Source organism: Carassius carassius, chromosome 6, assembly GCF_963082965.1.
Source record: "Carassius carassius chromosome 6, fCarCar2.1, whole genome shotgun sequence".
Lineage (NCBI taxonomy): Eukaryota > Metazoa > Chordata > Actinopteri > Cypriniformes > Cyprinidae > Carassius > Carassius carassius.
Genome location: NC_081760.1, coordinates 924,391 through 949,006, shown reverse-complemented (window position 1 = coordinate 949,006; position 24,616 = coordinate 924,391). Strand labels below are relative to the sequence as shown.

At 40.2% G+C, this 24,616-nt stretch overlaps 1 protein-coding gene across 3 annotated transcripts in view; it reads right to left on the bottom strand.

Moving 5' to 3' along the window:
- Positions 1 to 24,616, bottom strand: part of LOC132142161 (F-box/WD repeat-containing protein 7-like) — a 96,669-nt gene that overhangs the window by 17,787 nt on the left and 54,266 nt on the right. For 2 of the 3 annotated variants that reach the window (XM_059551811.1, XM_059551812.1), the window contains 3 exons: positions 5,282 to 5,343; positions 3,269 to 3,407; positions 133 to 267 (listed from right to left, as the gene is read on the bottom strand). In XM_059551811.1, coding sequence (XP_059407794.1) covers positions 133 to 267; positions 3,269 to 3,407; positions 5,282 to 5,343 — 336 coding nt within the window. Of the gene's footprint in view, positions 1 to 132; positions 268 to 3,268; positions 3,408 to 5,281; positions 5,344 to 10,835; positions 11,033 to 24,616 lie in introns of those variants that run through there. The other variant, XM_059551813.1, reaches the window with a different exon arrangement.

Sequence of the window (24,616 nt, the reverse complement as noted above, 5' to 3'; positions counted from 1 at the left end):
CTTCAACAAAGAGCACACTACTAGCAGGGAAACAAGTTCTGAGGATCACTGCCCAAGTTCGCGGCATCAAAACATCAAGTTCAGTGTTTCTGCAAACTTCTCAACTCAGAGATGAGTGTGTGAGCGCTTTACCTCTCTGGGCAGGTGTGAGATGAAGTCTCTCTGAAACTGTGGTTCGATCACCTGCATCATGTGCTTCACCTGCGTGGGCTCACAGCTGTCAATCAACTCATCCAGCGCCAGCAGCTTCTCTGGACCACTCCAGCTCTGGAACACACACCAAAAACATACAGAGACATCATTTTATACTGGCTATAACGCAGCAAACCGTCGCCAGAAACGGTAACTTCTGACATGAACGTAACTGAGAAGGTTCTCTTGAGTCTTCATGTCTTGGGGCAGTTCCCAGGGTTCTTTCTCTCTCCATATTACGCTGCGGTCAACTTCATCCAGTTGAATGAAATGTTTCGCTGAACTCATGGCACTAAGAACGTAATTTGCTCTCAGTGAGGACATGCTGCACTGGAGAGATTGTGCCAAAGTCATTCTGCTACGAAGCGCATCAAATGAGAGAAGAGGATTGCTCCAGGATGTTTGTGATGGAAGAGGGACGTACAGAAGAGGACTTTGGGGAGGCAAAGCACCGTAATTTACAGCTCAAGCTCGGTCACAGCCTGGTTTATGAATAAAAGTGTTTAACTGCCTGTTTTAACAGCTCAAAATAATGAGAGTTGAGGGAAAATCTGATTAAAATGTTTAACTGTGTTGAAGCAAACAATGAGAAAGTTTAGAATATAGCTGCAAGCAGTGATGACGGGCCCAAGCCATTATTAATCTTAGCTCATTTTAAGTTCAAAACTTACTAGCAATATATATTAATATATTATAGTGTTCATTGTAAGTTCATGTGAGTTAATGCATTAAATGATGTTAACAAATGAGACATTATTGTAAAGTGTTACCAAAGCTTTAATGATCTATAAGCATTTGTGAAATAATCATATAAAACTATATTACCAGTACAGTGCATATGAACTTAATTTATGTGTCTGTTTGTCATTCTTACTACTGTGTAGTACAGGATCAGGTTTAATATTTAGCATTTATTCAAAAAAAAAAAAAACAATTTCTAACAATAAAATCTTTACTGTCACTTTACCAATTGAACACATCTGAATAAGATAATAAATAAAAGTATTTTTTTTTTTCAAAAAGGTTGTGACCCCTAATGTTTCAATGAAAGTTTATATTTTAAGAAAATATTTATATTTTAAACAAATGCTATTTTTTTTACCTTTATTCATTAAACGATGCCGAAAAAAGCAGAACAGTTGTAACAATTGTAATAATATTTCACAACATTGCTGTTTTTTCTGTAGTTTTGATTAAATAAATGCAGCCATGATGAGCAGAAAGAATCTTCTTAAAAACATAAAAAATCTAAAAACTTCTGAATGGCAATTCACTGTCTTTAATTTTATTTTATTTTTCTTTTAAATCACATATTTAAAATTCCCAAATTGGACTCTATGCATACAAATATGACACGGTTGCAATGCATGCTCCTTAATTCAACCTCGAACAAACAGAACTGCTACTAAGATACATCTCCACAGAATTGAGACATTTAATGTGAAGTAAATGATTCTGAAACAGTGAAGCTGCTGACTCTCAGGGATGCAGGGGGTCATTAGAACCAGAAATAAGCCATTCAATAACTCAGGACACAAAGCAAGCAACCCATCAAGAAAATAAACTAAACACTTTATGAACCCACTGCGTAATGGCGCAGACAGACCACAACTGAGAGGACGTTATACACGCTGCTTTTCTCCCGAGACGCCATCGAACGCCTTTGACGTCATGAAGGATTACGTGCACATTCTCTCTGCATGTTTCAAAAGGGTTTTTAAGAGAATGGAAATCTAGCATGACTCTCCACATTAGTTAGAAAGGAGCAAGAACACATCCTGGGCGAAACTTTATGTATTAGAAGAAAGCTTCTTCAGCCTTTCAGTCAACACGGGAATCTGCTGTTTAATGCAAGAGCAGCTTCGTTAAGCTCGAGGACTGATTAAGCCTGTAATTACCTGCACAGCACAGCAAACACTGCTCTCTGTCGAGGCTTGAACTGTTGTTCTAGTACGATGCATGTGACAAGGATCTAGATAGTTGCAAACCGGTTGCATAATGGCTGCATGTGCTTAAATATCTAGATTGAGTCAGATCTTAGTACCAGAAGTTATCAACATGCAAAACGAAATTCATGGCCACCAATTTGAGATATTGTGGCCATATTTTAACATACTACTCCCTTGTTTTAGTTTCCTGTAGCTGACATGCAGGGTAAAAAAACACAAAATGACATGGCCATGATTTGAGAATCTGTTCCCACTAGGGATGTGTATCTTGATATTTTTTTGTGATTGTGAACTGTACCTGGGTTAATGAGTGATTCACTGAATCATTCATTCAAACGATTCGTTCACACCGGCTGATTCATTTAGAAAGGAAACAAGTGACTGATTCAAATGATTCATTCAAAAACAGATTCATTTAGAAACTGTGCTCAGAGACGCACAAATGTTCTGATCCGGCTTCGCTAGGAACTTTTTCACCAGCGAAACAGATTAAAACAGACACTATTGGGTCTAAAATGTAACTCACTCAATAGTAACTTCCTGTTTGTTGAACTGTCTTCTGTGATTGTGCTCATGTGCTGATATTCAGGAAAAAGGCTTATCAAAATGCTATGCATTTGATTTCTTATAAAATCTCAACAAACCCACACTGGGAGATTTGTTGCTTTCATATCTTGAATTACAGTTCATTCTGACTGTATTCGAACAGGCTTCATCACGCAGTCAATGCTTTTGGACTCAAGACGTGTTTTTGTTTGTGACATACTCCATTATGTCAGCCCGCAATCATTAAAACAACAATTAACATATTGTAGATGATGAATAACACACACCCACTAGCTCCCACATTTTTATTCATTTCCTTGTTTTAGTAAAATCATGTCCATGTCATGCAAAAAAGTCATTTTTCTCTGCATGTGATGCATAGGGCTCAATGTGAGGCTAAGGGTTAATAATAATAATAATAAGTATTGTTAATATTATTATGTACATAATATTATTACTGTATTTCTTGAACTTACATTGGCCTAGAGAGACTGTGTAAGTGATTTTACCATGATTCTGGTTTTGCATCATGTACTAGCTGTGACTGTGCACCTGGTTAGCTTCATTCGGTCTGAACTCACCTGAAAGGTGCGCAGCCATTCCTGCAGGCCGCTGGGAGGCTGGATGGACGTGATGCGCCGTCTCTGCTGACCCTGCCCAATGACCACTCGAATGTCCCGAAACGTAGTGGGGGTGGCTGGGAACGGCATTCCTGTAGGACTGGAGGATGAAAAGTACGATTTAAAACCCATTCGTAGCAACAAACAAACATTCTAAGGGCATGCTGGAGCACAATTTATAACAAGTGACTCTGACAGGAGACATCTGTGTTGTAGCAATTCAAGAATATGAAAAGGCCAGTGCAGTTTATGGAAGATTTCAAAACAAAATGGGTTGAAAATTCAACTCTAAGAGCTTTGTTTCCACACAATAGTTGGAGAATTACAGCCAAAACAAAAGTGGTGAGTTGGACAGAATGGGTGCCAGATGAGCCCCACAGACAACATAACCATTACCTCAACCTCAGAACTCAATCGGTAGGTCAAGCATGATTTTATACAGCCACCTTGCCACGTTTCATTCATAGAAACCCTTTTCTGTTTACCCTTTTTTGCTATTTTAGAGTCCATGCTCAAAATGCATGCAAACGATTAAGAACTGAAGCACATTCCCTTTTCAACTTGTGGTGAGGAAGGGACACAGAGTTGTCAGCAGTCTTTACAGTCTCTGGTGCCCTAAACTAACACCGAAAAGATGATTCAGCACTTGTTCCTTGCATTCTGCTTATCTACGAATGCCTTCTCCTGTGCAAGAAACCAACAGATGAGGAGGAGAGCGGGAAGAGTGCAGGCGAGCACGCAGTGAGGTCTGATTCATAATGGATTCATATTTAATGGGATCTGAGACCAAGATGCCTGGATGCTCGTGTACTGTTCTAATAGCAACCACAAGAACACCTGCACCTTGACACTAAAGCATGAACACGGGTCAGAGCTGACGGCTGAGCTCGCGTTTGCTGACTAAGGAAACTCTCAGGAGGAGATTGCATGTGGTTTCACAGTGACGGTGTATCATTTCTAACCCATTAGCTGCACCAAAACAAGCTAGGCGTGCATTTTTTTTAAAGGTGTATATTACTGCTTGCAAGGCAAACAAACAACAATAACAAAAGTATTTGTTTCAGGTGAGCTTTGCACTGTAAAGGTGGCTAGATTATTAGATGGATGCATGAAAGAAAAGACAAATAACAAATAAGTGTTAAAAATGTCATCAAAATTGTGTTTTAGGTAAAGAAAAGAAATATTTACGAATAAAGCTACATTTTTTTTACATAACATTTTAATATTGTACTTTAACATGTAATGTATTTCTGTGATGCTCCGCTGTATTTTCAGCATCATTGCTCCAGTCTTCAGTGTCACATGATCTTCAGAAATCATGAAAATATGATGATTTACAGCAATCTTTTTAATATATATGTATAAAAAGGTTTTTTTTCCCTCTCTTTCTGTGATCCAGGACTCTTTAATGAATAAAATACTGAAAAGAAATTTAGACAACACTTTAGTTTAGAGAACAAATCTCACTGTTAACTAATTGTTTATTAGCATGCATACTAGAAAAATAAAAAAAATTAGCATGCATATGCAAATATAGTCTTGTGAGCATATTTTAGATCCCGTAATCCACACCATTCCGAAATGCAACAACTACCTTACTAACTATTAATAAGCAGCACATTAGGAGATTACTCTGACAAAAGTTGTATTTAATAGAGAAAATTGATAATAAACTTTATTTTGTAACATTAAAAATGTCTCTACCGTCACTTGTAATCAATTTAATGCATCCTAGTATAATTATTATGAATTTTATTACATTTACTAAAAAAAATAAGAGCTCTAATAAATAAAATACAAATATTTCAATAAAAATCATCTTTATCAATAAAGAAAACTCATAAAGAGGAACGTGTCTCACAAAAACAATCATGTCTACCGGTCACTGTACTCTCAGGAACATGTGCACATAAAATGCAATGCAACTTGGGCTAAACATTTCACTAGCTTCAGGTCAGGTAGCAGGAGCGTTACCTTGGACAGGGCTTTTTTCCTGAAGTTCGAACCTCGGAGTCATGGTCCAACTTCCTCTTCATCTGCAACAAAGAGGAGGTGGAGCGCTGGTTAATTTGGGTTCATCGGGGACAAGACAATGACCAGCCACATAAACAACCAGCGAAGCAGCTTGACAGTAAACATTACTGATCCAACAGTGTCCGTTACTGTGTTAGGAGGTGTGTGTGTGTGTGTGTGTGTGTGTGTGTGTGTGTGTATGTGCGTGTGTGCGTGCGTGTGTGCGTGTGTGCTAATTCCCTCACCAACAAATGTAGGCCAGATGAAGGAAGGTCATATGCACTTTATAGTGACACAGCACAGAAAATATAAAATCTGACAGCTGATGCTTGTCATGTGAGTCTTCAAAGAGGTGTATGGCATAAACACACACACGCACACGCACACACACACCTATCAGAGCAGCTGGAAAGGGGCACATGCACACAAACATCTGTGTGGGCACAACACAACAGTCTAAATGTATCTGTGCATAAAGGAAATAAAAGAACAACCCTTTATATGCTTCCCTGTCTCTTTCTCGATCACTAACCCGCTCTGGTTCTGCTGCATAGTTGGTGCCTGGCTACAGAGCATCTACTCAAGAAAAACAAGGGTTCAGTGTCCTCAACACAATGATCTCCTAAAACGCATTTGAATTAAACTATTTTAGGAGAGAGCAGGGCTACCAGTGAATCTGTGCGGTTCACTTTCAGGAGGAGCTCAGTGATAGACTCTAAGTTATGAATCATTGTGCCGTCCAAGGGTTTGTGAGTCATGTAGGATGCGAGAAGAAGTTGTGAGTGACAAGTAAAGACTTCCACTACTGAAACACACTCATGCCGTTTACAGTGCAGTTATGTATCATGTCTGATATGTAAGCAACATTCAGTGGTTAAGAGTTAATAGTACTATATAGTAGGGCTGCACGATGTGTCGTTTAAGCATCGATATCGCGATGTATGAATCCACGATAGTCACATCGCAGGATGTGCGATGTAGGCTGTCGTAGTTGATCCGTTATTCATTAACTGTATGGGCCAGAGAGAAAGCGCACGACAGAGAGAGAGAGAGAGAGAGAGAGAATGCACACGCGAGAGAGAGCATGAGAGATAGCGCGAGAGAGAGCATGAAAGATGAGAGCATGAGAGAGAGCGCGCGCGCGAGAGAGAGAGAGCGCGCGCGCGCGAGAGAGAGAGAGAGAGAGCGCGCGCGAGAGAGAGAGAGAGAGAGAGCGCGCGCGCGAGAGAGAGAGAGAGAGAGCGCGCGGAGAGAGAGAGAGAGAGAGAGCGCGCGGAGAGAGAGAGAGAGAGAGAGCGCGCGCGAGAGAGAGAGAGAGCGCGCGCGCGCGCGCGCGAGAGAGAGAGAGAGAGAGAGAGAGCGCGCGCGCGCGAGAGAGAGAGCGCGCGCGCGAGAGAGAGAGAGAGCACGCGCGCGAGAGAGAGAGAGAGCGCGCGCGCGAGAGAGAGAGAGAAAGAGACAGAGAGAGCGAACCGCGCGCGCGCGAGAGAGAGATAGCACGAGAGAGAGATAGCACGAGAGAGAGCGAGCGCGCGCGTGAGAGAGAGCGTGAGAGAAAGAGCGAGAGAGAGCGAGAGAGAGAGAGAGAGAGCAAGCCTCAACCGCACGCGCACAAACAACACGAGCGCTGTCTTGCTCTCTCTCCGAGAGAGAGAGCGCGCGCGAGAGAGAGAGAGAGAGCGCGCGCGAGAGAGAGAGAGAGAGCGCGCGCGAGAGAGAGAGAGAGAGCGCGCGCGCGAGAGAGAGAGAGAGAGCGCGCGCGAGAGAGAGAGAGAGAGCGCGCGCGAGAGAGAGAGAGAGAGCGCGCGCGAGAGAGAGAGAGAGAGCGCGCGCGAGAGAGAGAGAGAGAGAGAGAGAGCGCGCGCGAGAGAGAGAGAGAGAGAGAGAGCGCGCGCGAGAGAGAGAGAGCGCGCGAGAGAGCGCGCGCGAGAGAGAGAGAGAGAGCGCGAGAGAGAGAGAGAGCGCGAGAGAGAGAGCGAACCGCGCGCGCGAGAGAGAGAGAGAGAGCGAACCGCGCGCGAGAGAGAGAGAGAGCGAACCGCGCGCGAGAGAGAGAGAGAGCGAACCGCGCGCGAGAGAGAGAGAGAGCGAACCGCGCGCGAGAGAGAGAGAGAGAGCGCGCGCGCGCGCGAGAGAGAGAGAGAGCGCGCGCGAGAGAGAGAGAGCGAACCGCGCGAGAGAGAGAGAGCGCGCGCGAGAGAGAGAGAGCGAACCGCGCGTGAGAGAGAGAGCGAACCGCGCGTGAGAGAGAGAGCGAACCGCGCGTGAGAGAGAGAGCGCGCGCGAGAGAGAGCGCGCGCGAGAGAGAGAGAGCGAACCGCGTGAGAGAGAGCGAACCGCGCGAGAGAGAGCGCGAACCGCGCGCGAGAGAGCGAACCGCGCGCGAGAGAGAGAGAGAGAGAGAGAGAGAGAGAGAGAGAGACAGAGAGAGAGCGAACCGCGCGCGCGCGAGAGAGAGATAGCACGAGAGAGAGATAGCACGAGAGAGAGCGAGCGCGCGCGTGAGAGAGAGCGTGAGAGAAAGAGCGAGAGAGAGCGAGAGAGAGAGAGAGAGAGAGAGCAAGCCTCAACCGCACGCGCACAAACAACACGAGCGCTGTCTTGCTCTCTCTCCCTCGCGCATATTAATCAATTGACACGATGGTGTCGATGTTTAAATCATTTAAAACGAATGTAAGTGTGCTCACCCCATTTTTGTTTGTAAGAATTTTTTTTATTAGATTTCATATCGCAATATATATCACAGAAAAATGAAATATCGCAATGTAATTTTTTCCCAATATCGTGCAGCCCTACTATATAGTGCTATAAAAAACTAATCTCATATAGTCTCTAAAACAGATTGTTCACTGAATAAGCAAGCATTTGGCAGCAATTAATAGTTTAATAAATATAAATATTTAGATATTTAATACATATATTCAGCACGGATGCTACTACATTACATTGCTCAAAAGTGACATTAAAGACTGCTACATTATTACTAAAAAATCTATTTAAAATAAATCTATTTCTGTTGAACTTTAAAAATCTTTGTGAAAAAAAAAAAAAAAAAAAAAAAAAAAAAACAGAGTACCAGGTTTCCAGCTGGAAACTGGAATAATTACCTGAAAATTCTGATTTGCCATCACAAGAATATCACATTTAAATTAATAATAATGAAACATTAAAAAGATACATTCAATTGTAATAATATTTACCAATATTATGGTTTTACAGTATTTTGATCGCATAAATGCAGCCTTTTTGAGCATTAGAGACAGAATACTAATGACAAATGTTTTTACTGATGCTCTAAATGTAATCTTCAGCAAATCTAAAAATGAATATTAATTTTTCATACTGAATTACATGTGATCAATAAATTCATCTGTAGCTGTTTAAAACTGATTCTATAGTGTTTTATTTTTAATTCTTACAAACGAAATAGTAAAAAAAATAATGTGATCAATTATTGGCCATAATAGGATCATAATTACTGAATTACTTAATGTTAATGCATTCCTAATTTTGCTCAAAACATTTAAAGGAGATAAGATGACTGTACAGATTATGCATGTTCACGGTTGACTTTTCATGGCTAATTTAGAGTTTCGAAAATGACATGCATTGGTCTTTATATTCAAATGAATCTAATAAAACACTGGCATGGTCACATTTGCTGCAGCTGCTCTAGTGTCAGGTGTGCCAGGTGTTTAATACGCTTGAGTTGAGCTCGTTCTGGGTTTCTGAAGGCACCACACGCTGTCAGATTCACAGTAAATGAGGACCGGAGAGAAAAAACGAAACAAAAAGACAAATGAAGCACTGCAGAAACGTCCATGAGAGTCCAAATCGAATTTTTTAAAATCACAAAAATCTGAAATGTTCTGATTATGCATTAACCCCTTCCATGCCAGCTGTGTTTATTTTACAGGACAGTTTGATGAGGATCAGTGGAGCCAGAGATTTCAATGCAAAGGTCGTCAAACAGACAGGACAGGCAGGGAGTGAGTAAGATATACATGCATGAAGATAGCCAAAAGATGGCATGACACCGAAGACCTCAGAAAGTGATGCTATGTGTGTTACGACTCTCTCATTTTACTCCACACTTAGGGAACGCCACACTTGCTAATCACCACGATTAGCCAAACGTGTCTAGACTGCTTGGTGAAAAAAGCACTCAACACAAAACTGTGAATGAAGTACAAACACCCGTTTGCTCAGTTCTACATTTATTTGGGCGAGTGGATTAGACTGTCGCTTCTCTCTCGGGTTCACAGTGAGAGCCATCTGATTTCAGATGAGTCACTGAGTAATCGTTCTCCATGTCTGACACCACCGAGCAATAACGCCTCGGTCTGTGGTTAACAGGAATGCTTCACTGTGAAGTCTCGGCAAATAACATGCATCAGTCAATAAACCCTGTGATTTATGAATCAAGAGCCTTGCTATTCATTTCAGAAAAGTCATAAATGCACATTTTGCTCATGCACATTTTAGACTATTTAAGTGTGCTTTACTCGTAAATAAAACCCTTAAAGTCGTGGAAGTTAAACTGCAAGACATCAAAGCCTGAGACAGTGATGCTTATGGATATGATCTATTCTCACATAATGCCTAACGTCAGATATTCTTAATGAGCTTTGTTTCGTAACCAAACAATTAACGAGATTGCTCCTTCGACGTCAGAGGACACCCTGAAGTCTGCAGTGACTGAGCTCAAATATAAAGTTTGGGGACAGACCTGGCATCAAAAGCAATGACACAGTGACCCAATCACTGTAAGGGAGGAAACACCCTTCAACAGGCAGACACTAAATCATTCATATAACACAACACTGACGCTCTAAGATAGCCCAGATATCATTTCTGCTGCATATCAGCTGCAAAGCACAAATTAAGATTTCCAACAGGTTTGCTCTGGAAGATGAGCAGAATCTAATACCACAGCAACAAACTATCAATTGCACATCAGAAACATGCGATTAAATAAATCAGCTATACAAGAAGAGAAGAATGCAGTGATGCTGAGATGTACTGTATAGGGGGCGGATAGATATGTGTATGATGTAGGGAGCGCAGGTGGTGTGTGTGTGTGTGTGTGTGTGTGTGTGTGTGTGTGTGTGTGTGTGTGTGTGTGTGTGTGAGAGGATGGGCAGATGGTGGGGAAATAGTGATGGAGCATGTTCTCCAAACCCACCAGCTTCTCGTCAAGGAGACTCAAAGTATGTGACTGAACATCGCGGAAGGTGACTCTCTCAGTCGGGTGGAGGTTTTTCCGCAGTGGCTGTAAGAACAGTCGCGTGTTTCACCGACGCGCCCTTCAGAACGCGACGCGACAAATCCGAGCACCGGTGTTATAATCAACCAAGATGTGTATAATACACGGGCGCGCGCTCCGCTTCTCTGATTCATAACGGGCGCGTTCTGTTGCGTCGCGTCCGCGCTGAAGGGGTTTTGACGCGAGGCGTACGGCCGTATCGATATAAAAGCCGCAGTGCATCACACACGAATAACAGCGTTTACTCACTTTATAGAAGATCATCTTTATAGTGCCGTAGAAACCCATGGTGAAGAGGATAATCCGGGTGCGATTCACTGAGAGGAGATGAAGAGTTTATGAACTATATCTGCGTGATAAGGGCTCGGTTAATCCCGGATAGATCCGACAGAGACATACTCATCCAGAGACTCGGTGTCTGTCTACTGAGCGTCCTCTGAGCGGACTGAGAGAGAGAGAGAGAGAGACCGAGAGAGAGAGAGAGAGAGAGAGAGAGAGAGACCGAGAGAGAGAGAGAGAGAGAGAGACCGAGAGAGAGAGAGAGACCGAGAGAGAGAGAGAGAGAGAGAGACCGAGAGAGAGAGAGAGAGAGAGACCGAGAGAGAGAGAGAGACCGAGAGAGAGAGAGAGAGAGAGAGAGAGACCGAGAGAGAGAGAGAGACCGAGAGAGAGAGAGAGAGAGAGAGACCGAGAGAGAGAGAGAGAGAGAGACCGAGAGAGAGAGAGAGAGAGAGAGACCGAGAGAGAGAGAGAGAGAGAGACCGAGAGAGAGAGACCGAGAGAAAGACCGAGAGCCCTGCCCTCTTCAGAACCTCCCCTCTTACTGGAGAAGATGAGAAAAATAAAAAATACAAAATAAAAAATAAAACTGCCTGGACTTTCTATTACTTAATTACGTGTTTGTTTCATGTTCATGTTTCATATTACATTTTCGTAATATTTTTTTAATAAATGCTGTTCTTTTTTTAATTTATTCAAAAAATAAATCTGAAAAAAGTTGCACAAGTTCCAAAAATTTTTTTTTTAAATTTCCTACATTGAAAATAAATCAGCATTTACGGATTATTTCTGAAGATCATGTGACACTGAAGACTGGAGTATTGATGCTGAAAATACAGCTGCGCATCACAGGAATAAATTATATTTAAAAGTACATTAAAATAAAAAAAGGTCTAGTTTGCAAGGGATATAAAACCAAATAAGCAAATCTAGCAAGTTTTGTGAATTCCATTGAGATATTGCCACAGTCTAACATTATAAAAAATCCAGACAAACTAAAAAGACTGATGAAAAGAAGAGAAGACAATCTTGCACCAGCAATATACTGTATATTAACTACAATCTTTTTAAACCATTCATGACCACCTTTACTAGATGAATTAAAAGTAATTATTGGCCTGGTAATGATGGATAGTCTAGCCTTATTATAACACAAGCTACAGTTAAGTACTATGGTACATCTTCATAATTAAGGGCATTTTTGCAGTAGCTCTTAAGCATCACTGTTGAAGAGTAATTAGTTAAAGAAATGGACTGACTTACTGTAGAGTTAACAAAACTTATCATGAGAAGAGTAATGTTTGAAGCAGATGTCATAACAAAACTGAAATTAATTTATTGCATGAGAAGACGAGAGACTGCAGATCCGAGTCCTGATCAACTTGGTGTTTATTTTGTGATAATGACTAGCTGACTGTACACTGTTCTGCTTATTACACGTCTGCTTAAATAAATGGACATCAAATATTGATTGAGTTGAAATTAATTAGCTTACTCATAGAGACCGAACACGTATCTGACTTCCAGATTCTAATTGACAAACGGGAATCAAGTATTCCAGCGAGCATGCAATAATCGCTATTCATTATTAGCAAAACAAAAATGGACAGAAATGAATTGCTGGCTCTCAGGAGGATGCACTGGGATCAAACAAAAGGATCAGATGACAGGTGTTCTGCAGATGAAGAAGTGAACAGAAAACGAGGCACAGTGCAGGCTGCTGCAGGACGAAAGTGAAGAGCCTGAGATTATATTCAACCCAAACCAGCCGGTTCCTGAAGACGACTGCAGGCCCCTCCTCTTGTTATTTCCTTCAGACTGAGCAGGTGCTATTTGGCTCTCGGGGTGGTTTTGTGTAAGGACTGCATGACTAAAGTTCGTCCAAGCGTACACAGACATGTTGCAAAAAAAATAACTTCAATATATTTAAAATAATATATATACACACACAGTTACACAAAAGTGTGCCATTTAGTTCATGCAAATACACTGAAATAACTGTCAAAAACAAGCAGTAAACACTTTAGGGAGCGATTCTCACTATTAACTAGCTGCTTATTAACATGCATATGACTAGCATATGTAACCCTGGAGCACAAAACCAGTCATAAGTGACAATTTTTCAAAACTGTGATTTATACATCATCTGAAAGCTGAATAAATACGCTTTCCATTGATGAACGGTTTGTTAGGATATTTGACAGAGATGCAACTACCTGAAAATCTGGAATCTGAGAGTGCAAAAAAACAAGACCCAAAAAGTCAAAAGTCAGTAAATAGTGAGAATTGGTCCCTAACCTAAAGTGTAACACTTTAGTTCCTACATTAGATAGCAAACTAAGAATGAAAAATACTTCTATAGCATTTATTATTCTTAATTTCAACATTCAGTAATACATGATTAAAGTCAAAAGTGGCATCTGTTAATATTTAATGGATCTAACATGAGCTAAGTAATGAACAGTTACAAATACTCTAATACTCATTAACTACCATAAACTAATGGAAACTTACTGAAGTGTTACCAAAAATTCAGTTTGTCTACTAATAACTTGTTCTCTACAAATCAGATATCCATCTGTGGCGCTCTCTTGTTTACTCGTAAGATTCTTTATTGTTCTCAAATGATCGTATTAGAGATAAAGGAAGTCACATAAAGAGGTGACGACCCGTCATTGGTTTTGTTCCTGTGACTCACTGAACAAGTCCAGACATGTCAGGGACGTCTAAACTCAACCTGAGTGCCACGAGAAACAATGTGTTCTTTAGCTTTCATAACACAAATTCAGATTTCACTTTGTTTAATGACCCATTTCAAATGTATTTAGTATGACTGAAGTTACTTACCTATCAGTTATGTCCACTTTACAGAGACTGGGTCTAATTACTAATCTTCCTTTACAATGCAGTTTCAGTAAAAGTCAAGCAATCTAAAACTCATTAGATAACAGACAGATCCGTTGCGTCGGACAAACAGAGAACGTAAAGTCACCGAAGCTTGACCGTACACAGTGTTTTGTTGATGTCATCCGTCCATCAGCACTGGTGCACAGAACAGCCTCGTTCAACCAGACACAAGTCACCATGCTTCAGTCCCAACCATTTCAACACACTGTACCAAAATGGGTTTAGATCAGACAAACCAGCATGTGTGATGAAGCCAGATTTAAACAACCTCAAGGGACTTCGGTTGGTGTTACAATGCTCATTAAAGTCTAATCAAGGCAAATGAAATGCTGGAATGCATCAAGGAAGCGTTAGCAAATGTGATCTCATTCATTTACCAGACATTCATTAGAAAGGAACGAGAACAGGATTAACTGGGCATCTTTTGATGTAATCAGTTTGCACGATTCAGTTTGATTCATTGGGACAGTAGTAAAGGGATATTTTAAGATGAGTGCTGGATGAGGTGGATATTTACTTACAATCCACTGTAAGAATCAAAACTTGTCTTATATAATTGTAAAAATCTTCTATTGCTCTCAGTAGTGCATGAGGAAAAGATTAATTTGATCCCCCAAAAAATTAAATAATAAACTTTGCTCCAGTGCTGATGAAACACCCCGGGTAAGTGCTGGAAAACAAACCTTGTGGGTTTAGATTTGTTGGCACAGGTTCTGTAGATTGTACTCTTTGCACTTAAAAATATAAATCAATAAAACTGTATCTATCCAGCTGCAGGGAAAGGACCACGCTTACTGCGTTACTGTGAGTTTGTGAGTTACTGCGACCGAGCGTTAGGGACAAAATTGCACCTGTCAAAAATTTCCAAGCAATTTGTTGATGAATTGCTAGGAAAAACTCTTCATCTTACAGAGTTTCCAATGAATCTGTGTCCCGAAACCAATGAAACTGGAGCGAGTGAGCTGGTTTAAGAAGCCGTTACGACAATCATCTTGGCAACAAGGTCTGTATGAAATGGGAGGACTGTATCGAGATAAACTTGGGGGATTTCTTAGTGAATCTTTCTAAGTGGTAACACTTATCTCTGTCCTTCACGGATGCTGCATTATGTCAGAATTAATCTAAAAACACAGGTGCAATGATGACCCATCTCTCGGCTGTTAGAAAATCACCACAGCAACCCCTAAACAAAGTGGAGAATGTGTATGTATGCTGGACGTTTGTGTCTATAAAGCGCTTTCTCTCCACAGACAAAAAACCTTCTAAACTTTACACAGCGGATAGGAATGTGTGGCATGTGAGAAGGTCCTGCCCATGTCTTTTCAAGAAACTCTGACCCCTCCGCATTCACAGTGGAGAATTAACCGGCTGCATGGCGAGAGGTTTTCCCCTGACGCACGAGCGAAAAAAAGCAGGTGCTTTGATGGGAACGCTTGGCTTGTAAAGTCCATTTTCTTATCTCCCAATTTCATGGATTTTAGAGCGATATAGTTATGCTTAAAGCAACAAGACCTGCCAGACACATGATAGATAGCCCACAACAGTCTTGTATTGTTTTAGCGAAGCAGCAATACAGGTTCCAGGAACATGTTAACCCTTGTGCGTTATCAACCTCAGTCCTGATCAAAACTACCAAATGTTTAAAAAAATTCCAAGGTTTAAACTCTTTAATTACCAAGTTCATAAATGATGTCACTGATTTGGGAAAAAAAAACCACACAAAATTACATATTTTCAATATAAAAAGTGATTGTGTGAATATGAATCTGATACATTTTTACAGCAGTTTAATTGAGTGTATGTTTTCATCCCGAACATACCGAAAGGGTAGTGAAATTGAACAATCCACAAGGGTTAATTCCTTAAGACACTATCACAAATCAAGCAGGCAAAATGCCAAGAACATGCTGCAAACCGCTTGTAAAAATTAGTGCATAGCAGATGAACCATCCAATGCCATAATGCTCTTTTTTTGCTATTACACTGAATTACTTTTGGGAGCATAAAGTCAGTCTTCACATCATAATGAGAAATAAAAATGAATATTGATGTTCTTGAAAAAGGAGAATACTTATTGGATAGTTTGGCATACACTATTTCTTAACAATCTTAAAAAAAAAAAGAATCATAAGAGAAAATGTTTGCCCGATCAATAATGTGGCATGACCGAAGTGCATAAATATGCATGAAAAAAAGTCATGATAGAGAGGACCCTTGAAGACCTTAATGACTTTGTGTCAAAGTCAACACGTTTCTTAAAATATCAGATAATCTGAACTGATGACATGGTAGGTCAAGTTGTAAAACGTCAACTCAACTCAAAGAAAGATTACTTTTCCAACAACTTAGCACATGCATTTTTTAACTAGATTTTTTTTTATTTTAAAAGTTTTTCATTTTCCATCTTGGAAAATTTGTTTCATTAACCCAGAATTGTTAAAAATGTAAAATCTCTAATTCAAGAAACTTGCATGAATGAAACTTTAAAGTGCTAAAGCACTCCTAAGCATCATTTAAACATTGTTCATTTGCCCTTTTTTGACAAGGAAATTAAAGACAGGCAGTGTCCTCCCTATGAATTGGCAACCGTTGTAAAGCGAGAAAGCGCAAATTCCAATCAGGCAGATGACATCGAGGTTAATGAATTCGCCTGCGGACTGCAATGTCCTACGAAGCACATTGATACCATCTGCTCTTGACCCGAGCATTTAGCCTCCAACTTGACAATACGCCCCTGATTCATCACGTTTGATTGGGTCATGACGAATGATGTTCAGGCAGCATCACACATGGCTGGGAAAAGATCCACAGAGACACCGAAGGGTCTTTGTCCAATTTAGGAATTGAATAAACAACCAATGCTGGGTAAATGAAACCAGATGTGTGCACAGAATAGAAGAGCTGAGGGAAATTACTTCTGTGGTTTCAGGAAAAATCAATTAACCTGAGATGGAGATGCAAAGGCAAATGCAATATAACAAATGTTATTACAAAATATCCTCTAAACTGGGTCAAGAACCTGTAAATTCTTAGAAATTGTTACAGTCAGAATGAACACAAATGGGCCTTAGTCTCTTAACTCTTCAGTTCCTTTATGAGAGCTGGGAGAATATCATCATGGTCTGTTATAAAGGTCTGTTACAATGCTTTTAGTATGACATGTGCACACTATATCTATTGAATCCATTATATTTCTGGGGTCATACATGCACATTTATTCTTGATTTGCACCATTTATTCCCAGAACTAAAGTATACATGCATACATGCTCAATGACCCTTGCACACTGATCTAATCTCACAATATGACATATTTATACACGTCATAAATTCTTTGCAAACATAGGCTGATTATCATGCCGTAAAATCTAAATAGAGATGTTTGTTGGTAGCAACAGAGAGGGGAAGGTTTTTTTTCTGCTAAACCCCAAAGAGTTGTTCCACTTCTGCCATCAACAACAGAAGGAGCAGTTATAAAGCAAAAGAAATGTCCATTAGTTTGTGAAGGGAGGTTGTGGGCAATCGTTTGAAAACAGCAGGACTTCAACAAACTCCAGGTGTTGTTTTTCTATACGAGGACTGTAATTTTTGCTGGACTGTAGTGGTAATGTTGGGTAATTAGTGGAGTGTTGGGTGTCTGTGAAGCTCTCCATGCTTTGAGTTATAGCTTCGTCTTTAAGACAGAGAAAAGAGCCTTAGGCATTACCCTGCACTGCAAAAGATTTATTCGAAAGCAGGAGTGAAGAGTCCTAATTATCCTAATCCTAATTAAACACATCTGAAAGAACGAATTCAAGGTCTTCAGGATCACCAGAAACTTTGAACACTGGGCTCCAGAAGCAGGATTGGACAGCCCTCTTCAAGAGAACCTCAATGTGCTGACCTTATAATAATTCAGTGAGCAGATATGATAAGTTAACCCCTGCCTTGGTAGCTTGAAGTGAACCATAACAGGAGCACAACATGAAAGAACAAACTGTGAAAAGCTCCACTTTTGTCGCTCTGTGTTGCAGTGAAAGACAGGATTCTTCAAAGGTGCGGTGACCTTCAGCAAAGCAGATTCCCACCAATCGTCTTTGCCCTGATCTGGTTTCAGATGATGATTTTCAGGCCACTGCAAGTGCGTTAAACATAGGTAACGTTAGCACAGAGATCTGAAGAGCTAATTGGCGATGTCAACTGGAAACACTAACAAAGTCAAACCTTTTTCCCTTTTTCACGGAGTCATGGATGTGAAACTTTTCCATCCAAGTCAATCTCAGGAAGTCAGAAAGGCAGGCATCTTGTAGCCAGCACAATTAGTGAAGAAATGTCAATGCATGACAGGAGAACCCCAGATAATGTGTGAAGTTTGTGCAATGTCTTATCTGAAGACAGTTGCCTAGGGTCTGCTCAGAGCGTGTGCATATGGATTTGTAAACCAATGCAATCTAGTGCCACTGCTTTTATTGATATTCCAGTTGAAGATTTTATTCCATCTCTTACTCTGGTGAGTCACACGGTGCAGATACTGCAGATCAGTCCATCTCTGACCATCATCCTTATTAAGAGAAAGTCTCAATAAAAGCTGATCTTTAATGGACTGTTTGTTTTAGGGGTGACACTTGAGAAGTGAGCATTTTTAGAGCCAGTGACGGCAACAGTGTGTGTGTGTGTGTGTGTGTGTGTGTGTAAATGAGAAGACAGTCGGCTATGGAGGGTCAACTAACACTATATAGAAGATGATGATTACCACTAACAGATAAAAATAGACCCAGATTACAGTCCTGAAGCTCCACTAACACTGTTTTGTACTCTTGTGAATGCATTTAAAACTCAAGAAAGGAGACATGAAGTCTGTGGGGTGAGAGACTTGTGGTCTTGAGTGAACAAAAATAAAACAAGGATGGAGTCTTTAGGCACCTCACGATCCGATCCAATTTCGAATCTTTGAATCATGATCCAATCCCCAGTTATTCTTGATCTACATTTTTGTATTAAGAGTTTACCGCATTCACTGATTTTTTTTTTTACTGACATAATGCAAGTGCATTTAACCTCTGTTGTGTGTTTTGTTTGTAGCCGGCAGCAAGCTAAATATGGCTGTCTCTAGCACAAACAAGCACCATTGCACACAGACATAAAGCTCAGAATCTATTCTGAAAAATGAATCATGATGCAGTGGATAATTGTAGTTTTTTTCCTCTCCCAGCCCTACCAAACAGCCTCATGCTAACAGCTAAATGAAAAAATAAATACCCTCTTCAGCAGCTACAAGTTCTAACCCCAAACTCTCTCTCATTGAGGAAGATTAACTATTGAAGGAGGTGATTGATCCATGAGCACATACACTGTACGTCGGTTGAACTTTGTCTTCTCCAAGGAAACTCTTGTGATGGATTTGGTGCATCCAGAGATGGATATACCAGAGCAAAATATGAATGTTCTAGAGAATGTGAAAGTTGGCAAATTGATGGAGTACAGTTCTGGAGAAGCTGGAACATTTAGAAATTACATTTCTGAATCTACAAGTGCAGCTTGTGTGCAATGCTGCACGTTTTGGAATGATATATGGCTTCCATAGTTGAGTCAGAGATGCTCTCATGTGGAGGAACGCTGGTGGAACATCTTGGCAATACGAGTTGCTAGAGCGTTAACTCATTTAGCACTCATTTACAAGGAAACGGGTCCTTGTGAGAAGTTTAATTCTTAAGTAGGTAGTCACTGAGAAGACACTTTAATCTAAAATGGCTTAAAGAACACATTTATAGGGAGAGTCATCCTAGTGATACCTTAAAAGTGCACAGGTTCATTGGTGATGGTTTCTTGCAGACTTGAATCAGCAGCCTTTTATAGGTGCAGTACTGCAGTCCAAGTTAAAAAGAAGATTGCCAGATTGAAGACACACAACAGGAACAAGCTCGATTGACAACGGAAGTTGACAAACCTTATGCACATTTTAATATTCCTCTGGTTATAAAGCTTTTCAGATGGATGCTGAGGGTTTTTCAACAATCTCTGACTGTTTGTCGGCTTCTGTAGCTGTAATACATTGTGTTTTACACCAACTGGCAACCAGGGGAAATCTGGAAATCCTATTGGTTAAACTGGCAGTGGGCGGAGTAACACAGACCAAAACTTGACATTCCGACACGGAACACACAATTTAAAGCAGAATAACTGGCTGTAGTATTGTTTTTCAGAGAAACAAGTATGTGAACTTAGCATGTTTCCTAAATATCTGCACATGTGTTATGGTGTTTTTATGCTTTAATTACTATATACTATATGATTTTACAGTAGCTTGTCAGACGTGAGTTCGTTGGTAAAAGCCATGGCACACTGTTTGAAATCAACATGATGCACACAGCAGCTAATAATTCAGTCCTAATGCCAAGAGAGCAGTCACATGTCACAACTAACAAGAAAAACACTTCCAGCCATGAGGGTGGAATTAAGAAAACTGACAAATGTTTTTTGTCAATCTGATATGTTTGTACCTCAATACTTGGTTTGAGTATTGGCAAAGTCTTAATCCAGATCTTTATCTTGAAACACGTAAAGTTGCTTTGCTGCAGAGAGCATGTTCAGTCTTGTTACTGTTGTCATTAGGTGATTCCTCTCACACCAGACACTCCAGTCCGGCTGGTTTAATGCATAGTTTTCGCATTAGGGAGGATTTTTAACCATGCTGTTAGCCCACAATTGCAGCTCTTTCATATTCATGTACGCTGACGCCGTTTCACCGTTTCAAATCTCACTCCTCCACGAGAAAGCAGCGCCAAAGCTGATCAAATATCAGCATCAAACTTAGACCACAAGGTGATTTTCACAAAAACAACAGCCTTTGACATGAGGAATGGAAAAATACCTGAAAAAAATCAATTATGACTAAATGTACTACTGGTTGCTGTCTTCCAGAAGTAAATAAACAAACAAACAAACAAACTTTTTTCTGACTTGTTTTTGAAGGTGTCAATTGAAGCTAGATGATGTAACACAACAGAAATTCTGGCTTGTCTCAGATGTTAAGTGAAAGACATTGCAACAGACGATTAAAAGAGAAGAGTATTATGGTGCGCAGGATCATTTTTCTTCTCTGGAACAGAACCATGTTCTTGCTCTGGTTGGATACAGAAAAACTGACAAAATGCGGTTCTACTGAATCAAGTCCAGACAATTAAGCAGAGGACAGCTGTCAGAGCTTAAATCAGTGTATAAAAACATTCACCAACAGACAAAACCCATTACGATGTCTTCATTAAAGCGCACCAGATATAAATAACACTCCAAAAGGATCAGATTTAGCTCAATTATGGAGCAATGCCTGTGGCGAAGGTTTAAAACGCTAACCACACGCAAACAGAAAGAGCAAACAGAAGCAGACTCCTCGAGAGCCTCGGGACAGGCCTCAGGGTTGAAGGAGCTCTCGCTCGCACCGTCATCTCAAACAGCTTTCAGAAGAACTACTATAAGTCACTAAGAGCATGTCGTTAGAAATCTGGAAAGGTGCAAACTTTTTAATTGCACATACAGGACTTAATTATACAAGGTTTGAATGTGGAGTGATATTAAACACTTGAGACGCAGAGGCACAAACTGCTGTGCCATGAGATATAGGACAGAACCGTGGCTCTGGATCAAGATGTGAGCGTGATGAAGCAATTACAAGCAATGCAATGCAAAAGACAACACTCCATGAACCAGCAAGAAACAGAAGTGAGTAGTTGTTTGCCGAAGTTCACATTTATGTAGCCAGGTAAAATTAGAAGTAGTGATACAGATTTCAATGCATGTCAGCATCTGAGACGATCTTCAAGTTACAAAATCACAGCTAAACAAAGATGCAATATTTTAAATCAAATTACATGAGATGCTTTACATTTACATATGTTACAAATTCTAAAACTTTTTCTGGTAAAATCTTATTAAACAAGTCCCTAAGCATGCTTACAACATTAAATAAGTTGTGTACTTGCATTAAAAGTGGGACAGTCCGATAAAATGTGTTTAATGAAAAGAGGGTCTTGCAGAACATAATGAGTCAAATTGTATGAACTATACGACATCTTGAACACCACTTCAACAAATCGTGGAGAAAAAAAATGTAAAGTCGTTTTTTTTTTATTTTTGGGTGGATTTCCTAGCCAAGTAAAACATTAATATTTCATGTTCACTGGTTGTTAATCATATGCAAGAGCTAGAGACAATTAAAATGTATTAAAACCAGTGACTCAAGCACCCAAGTTCATATATGAACAATGTGCTGCATAATAGCTATTTAAAATCCTAGACATTTAGCCTATAGTTTGGACATTTTTATTCATTGTACAGAAGGTAATAGTCAAACTCGATGACGTCACTTGCACACGGACCCTTGCATAAACCAGGTTTTATTGAGAAAGTGTAAAGAGGGCAATGTGGGCCTTTGAGGGAAAAAAATTAAATAAATGAGGATGGAAAAAAGCTCCATCACACCCTCCTTCAGGGTGTTTTTGGCTCCTGATTATAAATTCTGCTGGATTTCATGCTGAAGGAAACAGCTGGACCACAGGCATGGAAATCCACCAATTGAGCCTGTTGTGATATCCATCTACACTGAAACCACACAGGACAGTCACTTCACTAGAGAAAAATATACCACTACTTAACTACAATTAAGATTAGAAGTACTCCACTGTTTGGAGATGCATACTTTCTGCATGGTCAAACGGGTCAAGATTTTTCCTGCATTAACACGTTTAAAGACAGACTTCATTGTCCACAAGAGCACAAAATAATCCTACTGTATATTATTCAAGGGAGCAATCTGCACGTCATCAATAATAGATGTCTGCCAGTGGCAGCAGAACGCTAAGCGCTCATATATTCATAATGAATCTATGGTTTGAGAGGAACTGCGTGCCATCTCATGCTTTAAACCACCGCCCATGGGGAATCTTGGTTATGTATCCCAGTTAACACGCATGACTTCACCAGAACTGCCCCATCAACCTCCTCTCCATTGAATCCAAACACTCGTCCAGGCAGACCACACAGAGCGCTTAAAAGCGTTTTCAGATCCTACTATGAATGAAAAAAGAGATGGTGTTGCTCATTAAAGGTGCAAGCTTCTGTTTATTCAGTAATTGGGTTTGCAAGCTTCTAAACGTTCCCTTTGTGGTGGTGGCATTCGAAAAAAACAACTGAGGAATGTAGGTATGAGTTCAAGTTTTCTTTAGTCTGCTAACAAAGACAAATATATAATGGGATATAATGAACCACTTTCATTGTCTTTGGGACAGTTTGCTGAGGTCTTGAATAATCGTGACTCGAATGCGAACTCTCTCTCGCTCAAACAGCCAGGAGTCATGTATACCCACCAAGATACAAGCAAGATACCCACCGTCACACTTATCTCAAATCTGAAACCAGCCTGTTGAAATTACAAATTAAATATTCCCAAATGGATCACGTTAAGATTGGAATCAAACAGAATTGAGTGTCTGTGATTCAGAACCAAATTGAGAAATCTGTGTCAGTTCCCGCTCCTAAGAAAGTTAGATTAAATTTTTTTTTTTAAGCGTACTACACTTCTTGTGTACCGCTGAGGAGGTTAGGACTACGCAAGGATGAACGCATCAGAAAGTAGCTAATGATAAAGTATCCCATAGAGAATAAAGAGCCAAAGTTAATGTCACAGGTATCAAACCATAAATCTCTCCTCTGGAGGAAGCTATGATACTGTATCCTAAAATTCTCCACTTTCAAATCTCTTCTCCAAGCATCTGCTAAAAATAAAACCTCTCAGACTCCTAATGACACTTCTTAATGTCAAAGTGCATTAATATAGTGGTGTAACGAGGCTTTTACACAAAGGTCTTTCAATTAAAACTGAAACGCCAAACCCTAAATGCACGGAAAAGTGATTCTTAATGAATCGCATCTATTGATTACAAGGATTGGACCAGTAACAAAACTGTGACCCTCAAAACAAACGTCATTCAGAATCAAAGAAAAGAATGTTCTAAAGATAAAATTAGATCACTAAGAGATGGATTACTTGAATAGGATAATCATACTTTAATTGTTTTTTTTTTTTTTTTAAAGAGTCAAAATTAAACCTGCTGGATGATAGATATACATCATCCTTTCTGACAAACAACAGAAGATAATGAGAATCACTTCTGTATAAAGTATACATTTCAAAAACATTGTGATTGTATATTTGCACCATGATTTGGCATTCATTTATGCTTTCAAATGAATAATGCTTAGATTAGTTCTGTTGTAAAAGCCAGTTTCTTTTAATGGAGACTGTTGGCTAAAGTCAAGCCCTAGCTGCCATGTAAGAAGTTTGAAAGTGTAATTCATGCTCTAGACCAGACTACTGTAACTCTTTATATGTTGGTTTGGATCAGTCATCTCTTCAACGCTTAAAGCTAGTCCAAAATGCAGCAGCTCGGCTTTTAACTGGGACTAAAAAGTATGAGCACATTACCCCCATATTAGCTTTTGGTTGGCGCTCCTGTTAAAGCACTGAGGTTGTCCAATCAGGTGCTTCTCGATGTTAAAAAATAAAGGTGACCGAGCTTCTTCAGTGCTTGTTTCAGTCATTACTTGGCTTCTATTTTGAACTGAGCAGAGACTTTGTGATGTTTTTACAGTATTTGTCTTGTTTGTGTGTGTGTGTGTGTGTGTGTGAGTGTTTTGGACATTGTTAAGTGTAAAACAGCACGACTGCACTCACACAGGCGCTGGCAGCCTGACGCAGAGCTGAATTAGAGATGCTGATCAAGGAGTTTGTGGCTTAGGCTGGCCGCACTGCTTTATAGTACATGCTGAGAAATGCTTTACGTGATGAGAGATGCTGGGTCAGTGACGCAG